The sequence below is a fragment of the Triticum aestivum genome, chromosome 2B (assembly GCF_018294505.1).
Source record: "Triticum aestivum cultivar Chinese Spring chromosome 2B, IWGSC CS RefSeq v2.1, whole genome shotgun sequence".
Taxonomy (NCBI): domain Eukaryota; kingdom Viridiplantae; phylum Streptophyta; class Magnoliopsida; order Poales; family Poaceae; genus Triticum; species Triticum aestivum.
Window position 1 is genome coordinate 7,231,059 of NC_057798.1, and position 15,511 is coordinate 7,246,569.

Sequence of the window (15,511 nt, forward strand, 5' to 3'; positions counted from 1 at the left end):
GGATTGAGCTGCGGGAGCGTTCAGGTAATTCAAATACAAAGTACATTAAGGCTGAAGTATAAATTCGTTACTCTAGGAAGCACAAGCATTTTATCATCCAAAATACAAATGATGTTCAAACGAAGTCCCTGGAAACCTATCAACATCGGATCTAGCTTCGAAGATATTGACACGGGGGTTATACGGTGAAAATAATTTTAAATTTGGAAGCTCAGTTTAAGAGATATTTTGATTTTGAATTTTGGATCTTGGCAGGAAAGCACGCACACATGACTTACCATTCTCCTGATCCGGTAAGAAAAACATACCAACACTCTATATTTTATGCCAAATGTCTCTAACAGAGACTGTTCGAAAAAAAATCACAGCTTCATTCTCTTCTTCTAGATCTTCCATTATTTCGAGAAAAAAAATACATCTGAGTTTGCAGCATGATCCGGACGAGAGTAACGGATCACCAAATCACACATATAATAAATCATTAACAAGGTTCCAAGCATTCATGCTGAAATACATACGAACGATCTAATTAAGCACTAGGCGGAAATACTTGAAAGGAAAAAACAACTAGCGTATGCATGCATGTAGCTAGATGGGTATGGGCTTGACAAAGAGGCTCTTGATAATGCCGTCAAGATGCGTGCTGAATGTGAAGGCATCTTTCCTATCACCATAGTACACCGGCAGGCTGAGAGTGAAGTTGACAACCCGTTGCACCACTGGGAAGAGCTCACTGCGATGCTCAAACCTAGCTTGGTTGGTGGTCTTCCATTCATCTTCTATCATCGAGTCGATTGCAGCAAAGGCGACCTTGTCTGTAACCTTATGCTCACTGATGTAGCAATCCACACAGTTGGCCACGTCCCCCCTATTGTTCCGGTGCTGCATGCATGCAAATAAATATTTAATTATTTTATGAAGTTGATGCGTTCTTCATAAACCAAATAAAAAAAGAAGTTGATGCTGGGTCTAACTTTTGTCGGCTAAATCTATGTTCAGACAATAGATATATGTATTCATTGTCTGTGGCAGAATATATAGAGTATATGTATGCTGCTAGATCTACTTCAGAGAGAATGTACTCTCCACTATGAGGTCTTTAAAACACATGTGGGCAAACTAATGAAATAAGCTTATATTGTATGCATATCACAAATATTATGTATAACCTTCATCTCAAATTTTCAAATTTTGCTATGCCAATTTTCAGTGGTCGTATTATTGTTGATAACAGTAAAACTGCCTCTGCAATTTGCTTGTCTATGGGTTCACTTCCCCATTGGTCTTTTGGTGTCTGATATTTTTTTCTTCCAATTGCCACAACATTACATCATTTCTTCTGGAATATCAATGCAAAAATCCATTAATTTACGTACTAATGCAGATGCTTTTATCTATGTTTTGGACCGATTATTCCATTAATTTACTAATATGTTTTTTGATAAAGTTATTCTAATTTGCAATTATTCTAACTTTGATATATATGGTTCACTTTAATCAAAGCTCAATCCTGCAGTGCATTGTGACAATAAGGGGAAGCCCCCAGTACTTAGTTTGAGCTCTGATCTTCCTTAGTATTATTGGACGGTTACGTGTAGAAATAATCATCCATATTTAAAAAATATTTCTGATGCCGTAACCTCACTAAAACGCATGCCCATACCTAGTCTATCTATTCATATACTAATTAGAGCTTCCTAAAAACAAAATGTTAATCTGATTGAATTAAACAATAATAACTAGCCCTCTTCCATTATTCCAAGTTGTATGGTCCAGATTGTTCATATTGCCTACAAAAGAAACTGCTCTTCCTTCATATATCGTTTCCCTATAGCTATTTTATCCTTTGTCGGTTACAAAAGAAGCATTGTTCTTGATCTTCCCCTTTTTTTTTCTGCAACACAAAGTTCGGCCTATTCTTCTCCGCGATATAAGTAACCGTGGTCTTGATGATATTTTGACTTTCATTTTCGTTTTTATGGTGTTATAATTCTAATCAAATTGGGAATCAATGTCTTCTGTCATAGCAAAGAATTATTTTTCAAAAGTGCTATGTACCTACTCTCTATGACCCCTTGATATTACTAATAAAAAATTGAGTGAAGATTAACTATAGTGAACTGAGATTCGTACCACTAAAATTGTATTCTTTTCTAACCTTGGTAAGCTTCCCAAGGTTTTTGTATTTGTGTCCCATTCCTTCACAATGTTGGGAACCATAGAGATATTTTTATTCATTTATTTTGGATATGGTATTCCTGATGTTTCTTCCCATGCCACTGCCTAAGCTGGCAGTTTATTCCATTTTTTGAGGGAAAACTCCAAATTTTTGGCATGGTTAGCTTGGGTCAGAATATTTTTGAAGATAGTTGAGTTGCTATTATATTCATCGCTAGATATTTTATTTTGGGCATAGTATTACGAGTTTTCTCTATAAAAGGTCTATTGTCATTTGGTGACCATGCTATATTTTTCAGAAATTATTGTGTTTCCAGTGCAGAGTGATAGATACTCTTATATAGCTAGTCCGTGTGAATGCACGGGTTCGGGGCTAGTAATTCTAACTTTGTAAACGTTGAGAGCATTCATAGAAAATAATAATCACATCAACATTTTAAATCTATATATTATCAGGACCATCACAAAATAGAATTCAGTTATTTGATGTTATAGGCGTAGCTATTGTTTTGATAAACTCGATCAAACTTTGCGACCTTCAACTTATGACATGTTCTCAAGCGAAGTGATTATGGTCATGATCTAATAAATACTTGAGTATGCTAGTAATAGTATGCCAGAGATTATAGTTACAGATAAAATATATGCCCATAAGTGTGTACGTACTTTAGATGAGCCAGCAAGGTCATTCATTAAGCGCCCAATCTTGGCGCACGCCATGATGACATCGGGGTATCCAAGTGCCCACTCGAGTGCTCCCTTGGGTGCTCCATCGCCCATGCAAACCATCGTATACACACATAGCGCGGTGACGCCCGTGGACATGGCAGCCAGATGCAGTTTATCTTTAAAGCTTGGCTTGTGGTTCTGGTGTAACCACTCAGCTTCTTGGAGATAAAATTTTGACTGTTGTTGGAACTGCGTGCATGGACATGAGTAACAGTACTGATTAACAAAGAAATATTTTAATTTTAATATTCAAAAGAAAACATTACATCGTACCACCTGATTTATAAAGTAGTGACATAGTTTTTAGACATATTTAGCTGTCAATTTGTGTGCATTTGAATAGATTGGTAGAAAAATAGTCTAAGGAATCATAAATTCTATAAAAAGGTAACATATGCCACTAATACAAAGATGTAATTAATATAGATAATTTTGTACCGTCTTCTTGATGTGATCAATCGGGTATCTACCATTAAGTGTCAACTCATCCTCGAACTCCCTAAAGCACATCAGAAGTTTATTATAGAACTTCTTCAAGTAGTCGGGCACAAGGGAAACAGCACTCTCATTCCATCTGCATGAAAAATTGGTTAGTTGAAACAAGAATTAACAAATTCGACTACCGTCGCAGGAATTAACCTTTGTTCTCCGGATACACAAAGCTATCAGTGAGAAAGAACCTCTGTATGGCTGCGTCTAGCTTCCGATACTCCACCAAGGTGGCACGAACGTCGTTGATGTCATCCAATAATGTGTGCACAAATGTGCACTTTGCAAAGATCATTCGTTCTAGAGAGTACTCTTCCTCATAGAAGACAGAGTAGCCCCAAAGGTAGCACTCCACCACACGATCCCGAGCAAAACTTAGCTCCACGTATGCTGACAGATCATTATACCACCTGAAAATCCATAAATAATTTTACATATTGATAAATAGTGTAGTATGTGCGTGTCTGTGCTTAGTAGTGTGGTATGTCAAAAAAGATGCTTGAGTGTGTGTGAGAGCACACATACTCTGAGATAGCTTTCAGCTCCTTCAAGTGGACACTCTGGAGGAGGTTAAATTCCAGCTTTGCAAGCTCTAGAAGAGTTGGATTGTACCCTACTTCTTTTTCGTATTCTGGCATGTATTGCAGTGCCTCCAACCTCCTGTAGGTCCTTGGCAGGGGTACATGCAAGGCACGCTTGACCTGCTCAGCTAAAGGGGAGACGAGGCTTGGTGCCAAAGATTCCAGATGATATTTCGTGAAAGAGATGGCCTCTTCGAGTAATGGCTCGCCATGGGTTAACACGTATGCTGCATTGTAGAAACATAAGAGTCCCTTTGGATCTTTTGTTATATCATGGTTAAACGTGCCATCTTCTCCTTTGAAAGTTTTGAACACATCTGCATGAAAAGTTAGTTCATTTACGTAATTGAACACATGAAAAGGTGATCTATGTTTATATATGAATATGAATACCTGGAGATGCCCAAAGTCCATGTTCCCGAAGAAGGCGGAACCGAAGAGAAACATCATGGAGATTAGAGCTATTGAATTCACTTCGATGGATGTCAGTTAGTGCAGTAGCCGTCTGTTCTTCAAACAGGTGTTCTATTCCTAGGCGTTGGACAACATCCACCAGTGTCATTCTATCTAAATTGTTGGTGCAAGTCCTAAACAATAAGAGAACATCTTTCTTCAGTTTATCTGTTCTGGTCTTCATCCATTCCTGTGAGCTCTGCATACATGTAATGGTTACCAGCACACAAACTAGTCACTAATTTATACACTAGTAGTCATATTCCCTCGGTCCCAAATATAATCTGTAAATTTTTGTAAAGACGAACATTGATCAAATTTATAGAAAATACATCAGCATCTGGAGTCAAATATATTTTCATATGGTGTGTATTTAGATATAGTTAATGTTCTCTATTAAGTTGGTCAAATTTATGTGAATTTTGATTTTCGTGAAAACCAGTGTGCACTATATTATGGAATGGAAGAAGTACATGCAAATGTGAAAGTTAGAACAGAATACTCCTATAATTTATGACAAGTGACCCCATGAGACAATGCATGGACTAGCGGCCCCGAGAAAATGGAAGTAGCGCAAGAGCATGGTTAATAGTATAGTAAACAACCGGTTATATGAAGTTAACATGTCACATATAGTCAAGCAAATAATCAACACGTATAATAGCTAGTTTCTAAATAGTACTGCGTTATTAATGCATCACCTGCAGTACACTCTCATAATGTTTTTTGGAGTCCATGCTACAGCTGGCTGTTAATCTACCGTCCGCTTCCCTTCTGTCTCATCCAAGTCGACATGAATATAATTGTTTAATCCAACTGAATGTACCTTATTATACTTGCTCTAAGAGCAAGTACAATAAGGTGACATAATCTGACTATTTGGACTTAAATATTACTCCATTCGTCCCAAAATAAGTGTCTCAACTTCGTACTAACTTTAGTAAAGAGTTTTACTAAGGTTGAGACACTTAATCTGGGACGGAGGGGGTATATCTTTGTTTAGTTGGAGGAGAGAGAAGACAAGAGAGAAAAGGAATTGGTTGTAGATTATTAGCCAGCTGCAGTACAAGCCCAAAGACACTTTGTGAGATTGTAAGGTGGGCCAACTATAAATAAAGCAGTACATATTTTAAATTTTCTATTGTACATGTCATCTATTAGATTGGCTCTGTATAACATGACAACTCCTTATATCCGATTGTTGTCTGTATAATTAACATGCCCTATGACCTTCCGTAGTATAGGTATCATATGGAGCACGACAATAGTTTGGTGCTGCCCGGGATAGCTGCCACCCATCAAGGTACCGTATGATGTCATAATATTGAGATTTGCGCTTCAAAGTTAAGAGAGTGGAACCGTGGAAGAACTACAAGATAATGAACCCTAATTACATACAAGTGGTCTGCGCTTATGAACTAGCACATCAGAGATACGATTTTCAGGAATTCTCCTGACTGTAATGATATATGTACATTTTTGTCTTTAACAAGGTAAGTACTGTTTAAACGACGGGCCATTTGTGCCTGTGTGATTCTGTGAGTGCAGACGGGCGTTTTCACCGTACCAAAGTGCCGGATTTCACATATCCTTCTGAACCATGTTTGTGTTTATTCGTTGACCTCAGAGCAAATATAGCCTGGCAAAGAAGAACGGGCACAAGCTATTGGAGTTGATGCAATTTCATAGTGGCTAAAGCACTTCGCTGCTCACATACATTTATGTCTTTGTAAAGATTACTATGAACCACATACAGATATCTATAAATGCATTTTAGAGTGTAGATTCACACATTTTATTCTGTATGTAGTCCGTAATATTTCTACAAGGTTGTCCAGACCTTGATAGATTGATTATTAGTTGGCTAATAATCAATCTATCAAGGTTGGCAAATCGGATCTTCAATGTCATGTCCCTGTCCCTGATAGTATTGGCACGATGCGGCAAACAGACAAATGAACAAATCATGTTTTACTATTTACTTCAACCTAATTAAAAAGGTCGCTGTCGACGGAGCTTCACAGATCTCTAGGAGGTAACGTGTGGTGGATGCCCATGGGACAACTATCCCCCGTGAAGAAATCAGAACTAAAGAGTGGATGCCTAGGGATCTATGTAGGTAGCTTTAAACATAGAAATGCTATTCACTCCGGCCGTAGGTCTAATACGTTTTTCAATGTTAACTGTTATCACGGGTCAGAAAAATAATATACAACATGCATGTTAGACGAAGTATATCATCGAATTCCTATGTGGCAAAAGATTGTAATGATATGATTTTTGTATGATACTCTCATATAGTAAAACAAATTAGCAATAATCGAAGGCAACCTCAAATAACATATTGGCCCTATATATTTGAACAGAGGAAGTTTGTATATGAGTGAGCACAATAAAAATTTACATATACTCAAGCTGAAGCAGGCATGCATACATTCAGTGGCTGTGGCTCGTATTTGCGGAAGAAGTCACTCCACACCGAGGGCTCGAAGACGGACGCCATGAGGAACGAAGGAATGTTTATGTGTCCTATGACTCCTATCTTGATGCCTTTACTAGTAAGCTCGCACTTATATATACACGCACAGACGAACACATAAAATAGCACGTGAGTAATTGATATACCAGCTAGCATATATAAGGGTCCTACAATATTTTGTCTTCTAGTGATAACTAGTACACGTAAGTAAGTCGGTAACAGGTACTCCTTCCGTCCCAAAATATAAGACGTTTTGAACACTTTCATAATTTAAAAAAATGTCTTACATTTTGGAACGAAGGCAGTACCGGATAATTACTACTTGCTTTGTTCCAAAATATATGATTATTTTTACACTATTGCGAGGGAGTACTCTAGATGTCTAATTTTGCCTTCGTTGCCCCTTACAACCTGTCGGTGTTATTGTTTTGTTTTGAGAAAGTCGATGATAAACTAACGGTCTCGATATTTTCAGTACGTATATCAGTCATGAGATCCATAATTAACGGAAATAAGAAAAATGTTTTTTTTTGTTTCTCTCTCAGATCAATTAATCAACAGTGTCAAGCAGTGGTTACCCTCTCTTGAACTAGGCTTTCACCCCGTTTTATATATAAAGTAACAACAAAACAAAGTACACGACCGAGCGATACAGTATACTGGGGAGGAGCATTTACAAAGTAGATCACAAGATAACCATAAATCTAGAACAAGTCTAACACCTAGCAGACGGCCGACCAAAGATACCTTGGCTCCACGATAACACCCCCAAGAGGGAAACAACGTCAAGCATCGCCGTTGCCGAGTCCAACCAAACAAACTAGAGTTTTCACCCGGAGCCTTGGCACAGGGGAAGATCCATGACAACATTTTCAGGAAGCAAGCGACACCAACGGGTGCCGTCATCGCTAGCGCCAGAAACGTAAAGCTTTCGCTCAGTAACTCGCCTACACCACTTGAGGGTCCTGGTCGCCACCGCAACCAGGGTCAGCTCATCCACACTAGATTTGAGCACTGTAAGAACATACCAGAGTCTCCTGCTACTAGACGCCTTGTCGCGCGACATGACCGAGAGGTGAAGCTACCACGGACACTACCGGAAGGATAACCTGGAGCCCGCCATCAAGGACCACCATCTCGACATACATGCCTCTAGGCACCTCTAATCATCCACATCACCACCACCCAACCACGATACTAGATGCGAAAGGCACCTCTTTTCACCTCTAGCCCGACATCAGCCACCGGGCCTGGGTCAGCGCCTCCACCGTTGGAAGCACCCATAACCACATCCCAAGCCAGCCTAGGTGGGCTGGCGGGATACGACCCAGTGACTACCGACGGTCGCCGCCAAGCACGCTTGAACACCACTAAATCCATGATCTTCAGCGTCGATCCATCCGATGACACAACAACGCCCAGAGAGCAAACTCAGACCGACACCAGGAATAGGAAGCAAGCATGTGGACCATAACACGAAGGCAAGCCCAAGCGTAGACCAAGAAATTCGCCGACCCCCCTACATTAACACCAAAACGTGCGGACGCCACCCAAACCAACCCACAGACCCCAACTCGACCTTTCCGGAGATGGCAAGGGATAGGTAGCGCCAATGGCCAACTGTCGGACAATGCCACTGGGAGGAGCGAAGACTACCCCACCATATTTGACCATTCAGATCCAGACGGGGACGCCCAAGGCAGCCGAGAACTCCGGCTGCCAGGGCAACCACAACAGGCCACCCTTGCGCTCCTACGCGCCAAACGCTACCACCTCCAGCCTCAATTGAGCTCCACCGAACACTTGGCGAACCCGCCTCCACATGCTCGCAGCTAGGGAAGACAACCAGACGGAGTCATATGCACGCCACAACCCCCACGGGTGCGCATCCTGGCACCACCAACACCACCACCCCGTCGTCAACCACCATCAGAGGGCACAACCAAGGTCAACAATCCACTCCAACCATAGCTTGTGGCAATTGTCGTCACCGGACACGAACCAAAGCCGGAGCTAGCAGGAGGTCGGCAGACCCGCCACCACAAGGGGGTGCTGCAGCAGGGCGCGACCACAGGGCTAGCCACCCCCTGCAGCAAGTCGGAGCCCCACCACCAAAGAGTTCAAGGCTGATCAAATCCTCTCTGCGGTAGATCTGAGCTGCACCTAGGGCCGCCTTCACCGAGAGCAAGGCACACACGCCCACCCACATCAGCCACTTCAGGCCACCGCCTGCAGCCCGCACCCCGCCGCCAGCCTCCGCCCGACCCTGACGGCCCGTGACGCTTCGAACAGGCGAAGGAAGACACCCCGCCGCCTCCTAAAATGGTCGGGATTTTCCCGCTAGCATGCTGTGGCGGCGGCGAAGTGAAAGGGCTGAGAGGAAGGGCCGAGGTCTGGGTGCTAGGGTTTACCCCTTAGCGCTCGCAGGAGGATCGGGAGGGGGTGGGGTAGGCCCCAGTAGCGATTGCTTATAATCACTACTCACCAATTCCAAATACCAGTGCTGAGTACGGAGGTGTGCTAGAGCACGTTTGCATTGGCGAAACTGAAACATCTAGCATTAAAGCATATCAATTAAGGGGTAATTATTGTTGAGCACTGGTTGTCTTTTACGCTTATGATTTTTGTTGACCACAGTACAATACAGATAGATACGCTAATACAAACACACAAACACTAATCACTATGAATGCACACATGCACACCCTATCCCTATGAGCACCTCTGAGAGACGAGAATATCATTTTGAGATTGACGAAGTCATCACTAATGCCTTTGTAGTCGACGAGAACATCTGCTCTCACTGAATGCACATTGCATGTAGCCCTGCAATAAATAGAGACTAACCCTACTGGGCTGGAGATACCACTATCCTCCTAACCATACAACTACCGATTGGTTGGCCGGTTATTTTTTGTATTTGCACAAGTAACAAACATCTATGTTCCTGATATGGATAACTAATGCACGTCTTGGTCGCGTGACTACGGTACTCCCGACTATGAATGCTCTAAGTGGAGAGTAACATACTACTACTTGCTTTGGTAGTATGATCTGTATGATACAAAGTCCATAAAATGCATATAATATTATAGGTTAGTATTTTAGATGGCATTACTTCTTGTTTCGGATTATATATTGTAGTACAACATTTATTATGGTAAGATATCATGATATGATAGTTCTAGCATCTTCTCTTTCTGAATTAATACTATGACATGTCATATGTCCGATTGACATTCAATTGGGTTGCATGTTACCTATGATACCCCCACTATGGCGAGGGATCACACTGGCACACGCCTTGACAAACTTGATGTCATACATATAGACAATATATCTACAAGGGTATCAGAAGGCCCTTATGCCAATGCTTAATACAACATTTACATACGAACTAAATAGCTTATGAGACTACAGTGGAAGACTATAAATGGGTCATTGATAGGTTGGGATGGACTCCATTCCAAAGTGATCTGGTTGGCTACTATTCCTTAGTACGCTCTCGTCTGTTCATTTAGGCATAAGGAAGATTTTTTTCGAAAAGGAAGATAGCCCCCGGCCTCTACATCAGAATGATGCATGCAGCCATTTTATTTAACAAAAGTGCGAAAACAATGTCTTAGGTCCAGCACTGGCTCACAAAAGTAGCCTAGGCAAAGTAAAAAAGAAGTATAAAGTGCCACATCCGGCTAGAAAATCAGGCTACGATGACTAAACATCACGTCCTATTATTTGGCATAACGGAGATGAATCCGCTCTTCATATATGGCCACATCATGTCTTGTGTCATTGTGTGGGTGCCATTTATGCCACCAGCCACCCACACAATGACAATGTGGCCATATATGTGGGGCCAAAAGGTCAAATTTGCTGTCAAATCTGCTTAATCATCAACGGTGCTATGTATCATAACGTTGCTCTGTAGTGGTTGTTATGTGTAAATGATCAAATTAGGAGGTTTCCATAAACACCTAGTCCCAAATATATTGCTTCTTCGTTACTTTGTTGACTTGGTCTTTCACGCTGTTTTTTTTAAACTTGGTCTTTCACACTATAGGGGTGTGGGTGGGTGAAAACATTTCGAGTACCACTGCATTAAAGCTAAACCCTCTGGGAAATGTGCCTAAGCCTGACATGCTTATCTAGCACTACTCCCTCCATGTCGAAATAAAAGAAGTTCTAAGATTTTCCTAGGTGATTTTTTTAAAAGTTTGGCCAAGTATACAGAAAAACACACAAAGATCAACGATATCAAATATATATTATTGTAGCGTTCTTGGCCTAAAAACAATTTGATGGTACAAAGAAACTGTGTAAAATATCTACAACACTGTCAAATTTGCGATGTGTAATTTCAGGAAAGTCATGACGACCAAAGCTGGCACTATGATCTGCCAATAATAAATATTTGTCAGAAACTCAGAGAATCACGTCTTTACACTGCTATGTAGATTCATGTCCAATACTGGAAATTGCCACGGGATTATTTTGAGCACTGTCTGATGCATGTGTCATGTTCAGCGATCCAGATCTATAAGGCAGTTCATCTTAAAACAAAATAGGACCATCGTCCTACCTGTACAAAATAAGTCACGCAATTTCTGATGTGTCTGCCATCCAGGTCAATTTAATACGTGTCTGCCATCCAGACAGTGCAATAACTAATCCATGTGTCTCTTTCTCCACTCCATTAAAATTATTGACCGGATGAGAGGGAGACATACAAACGGTGTGTTCGGGATAACATAATTGTTGCAAGGAACTTCTGCCTTAGAGTTGGTTACCAACCCCCAAAAAGAAGTTGGTTTGCAGCACCTTCTAAAATCACGGCGATGGTCCAGCCGCGGCAGTCCTAAAATCTCGCGATAGCTGCGTGAAATACTGTGAAGTTGGTAACATATCCCACTATTTAGTGAAGGGCGGACAAAGAATACTTTTTCTTCAATTCATCTATATATCTATATTTATGCAAAAAAGACAGAAAGGGATAGATTCAACAAATCTCAACCATTAAACTAGGTCAATCCAACGACCTAGATTTCTTCAATGGTGATGGCTCAACATATTTGACATATAATAAATATCATACCAAATATTAACATAAAAATAATCAACACACAAATAGTATCTTACTGTGCGTACCTAGTTACTGCATAATATTAACGTGCATTGGTCGTACATATTCACCAGTAGCGGAAAAAAATTTAGAGGCGGCGAAGAACATATCTACGACGCTTCTCCATTCACAACGTATAATTTCAGGAAAGTACTATCGACCAAAGCTGACACTCTGACTTACCAATAGTAAATATTTGTCAGAAACTCAAAAATCACGTATTCACACAGCTATATAGATTCAAGCCAATAATGGAGGGGGTCCCGGGCTGTCTAATCTCTAATGTCTGCCCCACATTCGGTGGACCAGATCTGTGATTTCTGTTATTAATCTTATAAAACAAAAGAGGACCATCATGCTACCTGAAACATGTCAGACAATTTAATACATGTCTGCCATCCAGCTCAATTTGCAGTCGGATAATTACCACTTTTACAGTGCAACTAATAATCTATGTGTCACTTAGTCTAAATTAGAATTTCTTTTAGAAATTTCAAGTGATAACAGCTCTTCTATGCTCCCATGATACCGATTTCAAAAACTCAAATTTAAATGTTTCCAAAAACTACGTAAAAATTATGGATGTTCACAGCACATAAGGTTACAAGCCCTAAAACAGATCGAACTTCAAAACACACATGTAGAAACAAAAAGGCAAATTCTATGTGAATACTGTCATTTTTGCTTTTTTTTTCTTCTTTTGACACTAATCATGATGGATTTGTCTTTTTTGTTTCTCCATGTCTATTTAAAATTTTGATCTGAATTTTTTACGGGTTCTCGACATATGTGTTGTGAACACCCATGATTTTTGTCAGATTTTTCTGATATGTTTAAATTTTAAGTTGGTAAAATTGGTATCATGGTAGCATATAAGGGCATACATATTGTGTGTTTGAGATAACCTATGCTCATGGTTTGAACACCTACATACCGTGTATTGGCGACATATATAGGTCATAATGTTCAGACGCAAAAAGTACTGAGAAAGGGAATCTGATGTCTCCTATCATGTTTAATGCCATTGCTGATATGTTGGCGGTCCTCATTGTTAGAACCAAAGAGGACGGGTAGGTGGGCTCATTCCTCATCTCATGGATACAATTAGTTTTATGGAACATGATATGGGAAAATTTAGAAATATGAAACTGGTTCTATGTCTTTTTGAATAATTGCCTGGTTTGAAAATAAATTTCAACGAGAGTGAAATTTTTCTGTTTTTGGCTCGTCATATATAGAGGAACAAACAAATTATAGATGTTGTTCGGTTGTGAGTTGGCATCCCTACCAATTAGTTGCCTGGGAAACCCAATACATCACCGTATGTTAACCAAGAAAGAATGAAATTGCATTGAAGATCGATTTAAGAAGAAGCTAAGATGTTGGAAGGTCTAGCTTATGTCTTATGCAGGTTGGATAATTCTAATAAATTTCATGCTTAAAAGCATGCTGATTTTCCTATTATCCTTCTTTGAAGTACCTGTGGGGGTACATAAAAGGTTGGACTTCTATAGATGATGATTTTTTTTGGCAAAACAGTGAGATTAAGGCAAAGTACAGACTAGCCAAATGGGATATAATATCCCGATCGAATCTGACATCAGTGCCTTAGATGAGTTTTCCCAAGGTCGATCTAATGTCATCCATGGTAATTTCAACGGAGCCTGTATGTTCAAGCCGCCGTACTGCAACGTCAGATCCGAGCTCTAGGCTTGGTTCGACAAGTTGTAGATTCCATCCTAAGACTAGTAGATCCTCAGTGCTTGGGCGGGCATAAACTGCTACCCTTCGACCAGATCTGAAGTCATGGTGGAGGAGGCTACGACATGGTCTGAATTGTCAAACTCTATGTTCTGACTTGTGGTTGGAGTTTTGATCTTCCCTGGTGGCTTGGTTAAGCCGAGATTTGACGTAGAGGCCGTGTCACCGCCGATCAAATCGTGAACGCTTGATACCGTTGAGCCACTTCGATATCCCAGAGGGACTTGCATGGGCCACAAAAGTTAGAGCTAAATTCGTTGGATCTCACATAGGAGATCCCGATTTGGTAGTCTTAGCTAGAGGGTAGCAAGGACACAAGGGACAAGAGGTTTACCCAAATTCAGGCCCTCTCGAAGAGGTAAATGTTGGGGAACGTTGCAGAAAATTAAAATTTTTCCTACGGTTTCACCAAGATCCATCTATGAGTTCAGTAAGCAACAAGTCAAGGGAGAGAGTTTGCATCTACATACCACTTGTAGATCGCATGCGGAAGCTTGCAAGGTGATGATGTAGTCGTACTCGACGTGATTCGAATCACCGATGACCAAGTGCTGAACGGACAGCACCTCCGCGTTCAACACACGTACGGGACGGGAGACATCTCCTCCTTCTTGATCCAGCAAGGGGGAAGGAGAGGTTGAGGAAGACAGCTCCACCAGCAGCACGACGGCGTGGTGATGGTGGAGAGGCAGTACTCCGACAGGGCTTCGCCAAGCACACAACGGAGGAGGAGAGGTGTTGGGGAGGGGAGGGCTGCGCCTTGGAGGGTGGTGTGGCTGCCCTCCCCTCACCCCTCTATTTATAGGGGGAAGGGAGAAGGGGGCCGGCCCCCTAGAACCCATCTAGGGGGGGTGCGGCGGCCTAGGGGAGAGGGGAGAGGGTGGCTTGCCCCCCAAGCCAAGGGGGGCGCCCCCTCTAGGGTTCCCCCTCAACCCTAGGCGCATGGGCCCAAGGGAGGGGGGTGCGGCCAGCCCACCAGGGGCTGGCTCCCTGCCCCACGCAGCCCATGTGGCCCCCCGGGAGGGGTGGCCCCTCCCGGTGGACCCCCGGAACCCTTCCGGTGGCCCCGGTACAATACCGGTATGCCCCCGAAACTTCCCGGTGTCCGTTTGACAACTTCCCATATATAAATCTTTACCTCCGGACCCTTCCGGATCTCCTCGTGACGTCCAGGATCCCATCCGGGACTCCAAACAACATTCGGTAGTCACATACTAGTCTTCCTAATAACCCTAGCGTCACCGAACCTTAAGTGTGTAGACCCTACGGGTTCAGGAGACATGCAGACATGACCGAGACGCTCTCAATCAATAACCAACAGCGGTATCTGGATACCCATGATGGCTCCCACATGCTCCTCGATGTTGTCATCGGATGAACCACGATGTCGAGGATTCGATCAAACCCTGTATGCAATTCCCTTTGTCAAACGGTACGTTACTTGCCCGAGACTCGATCGTTGGTATCCCAATACCTTGTTCAGTCTCGTTACCGGCAAGTCACTTTACTCGTACCATAATGCATGATCCCGTGTCCAACACCTTGGTCACATTGAGCTCATAATGATGATGCATTACCGAGTGGGCCCAGAGATACCTCTCCGTCATACGGAGTGACAAATCCCAGTCTCGATCCGTGTCAACCCAACAGCTACTTTCGGAGATACCTGTAATGCACCTTTATAGTCACCCAGTTACGTTGTGACGTTTGATACACCCAAGG

The 15,511-nt window shown here is 41.9% G+C and overlaps 1 protein-coding gene across 1 annotated transcript; it reads right to left on the reverse strand.

Moving 5' to 3' along the window:
* Positions 1-354: 354 nt before the first annotated feature.
* LOC123043071 (tau-cadinol synthase-like) lies at positions 355-6,963 on the reverse strand. The gene is made up of 7 exons (XM_044465414.1): positions 6,865-6,963; positions 4,371-4,629; positions 3,922-4,294; positions 3,588-3,806; positions 3,346-3,481; positions 2,845-3,096; positions 355-882 (listed from the first exon to the last, which is right to left on the reverse strand). Exons 1-7 carry the CDS (start codon positions 6,931-6,933, stop codon positions 589-591), a joined length of 1,602 nt encoding a protein of 533 aa, XP_044321349.1. The 5' UTR covers positions 6,934-6,963; the 3' UTR covers positions 355-588.
* Between the last annotated feature and the right edge of the window lie 8,548 nt (positions 6,964-15,511).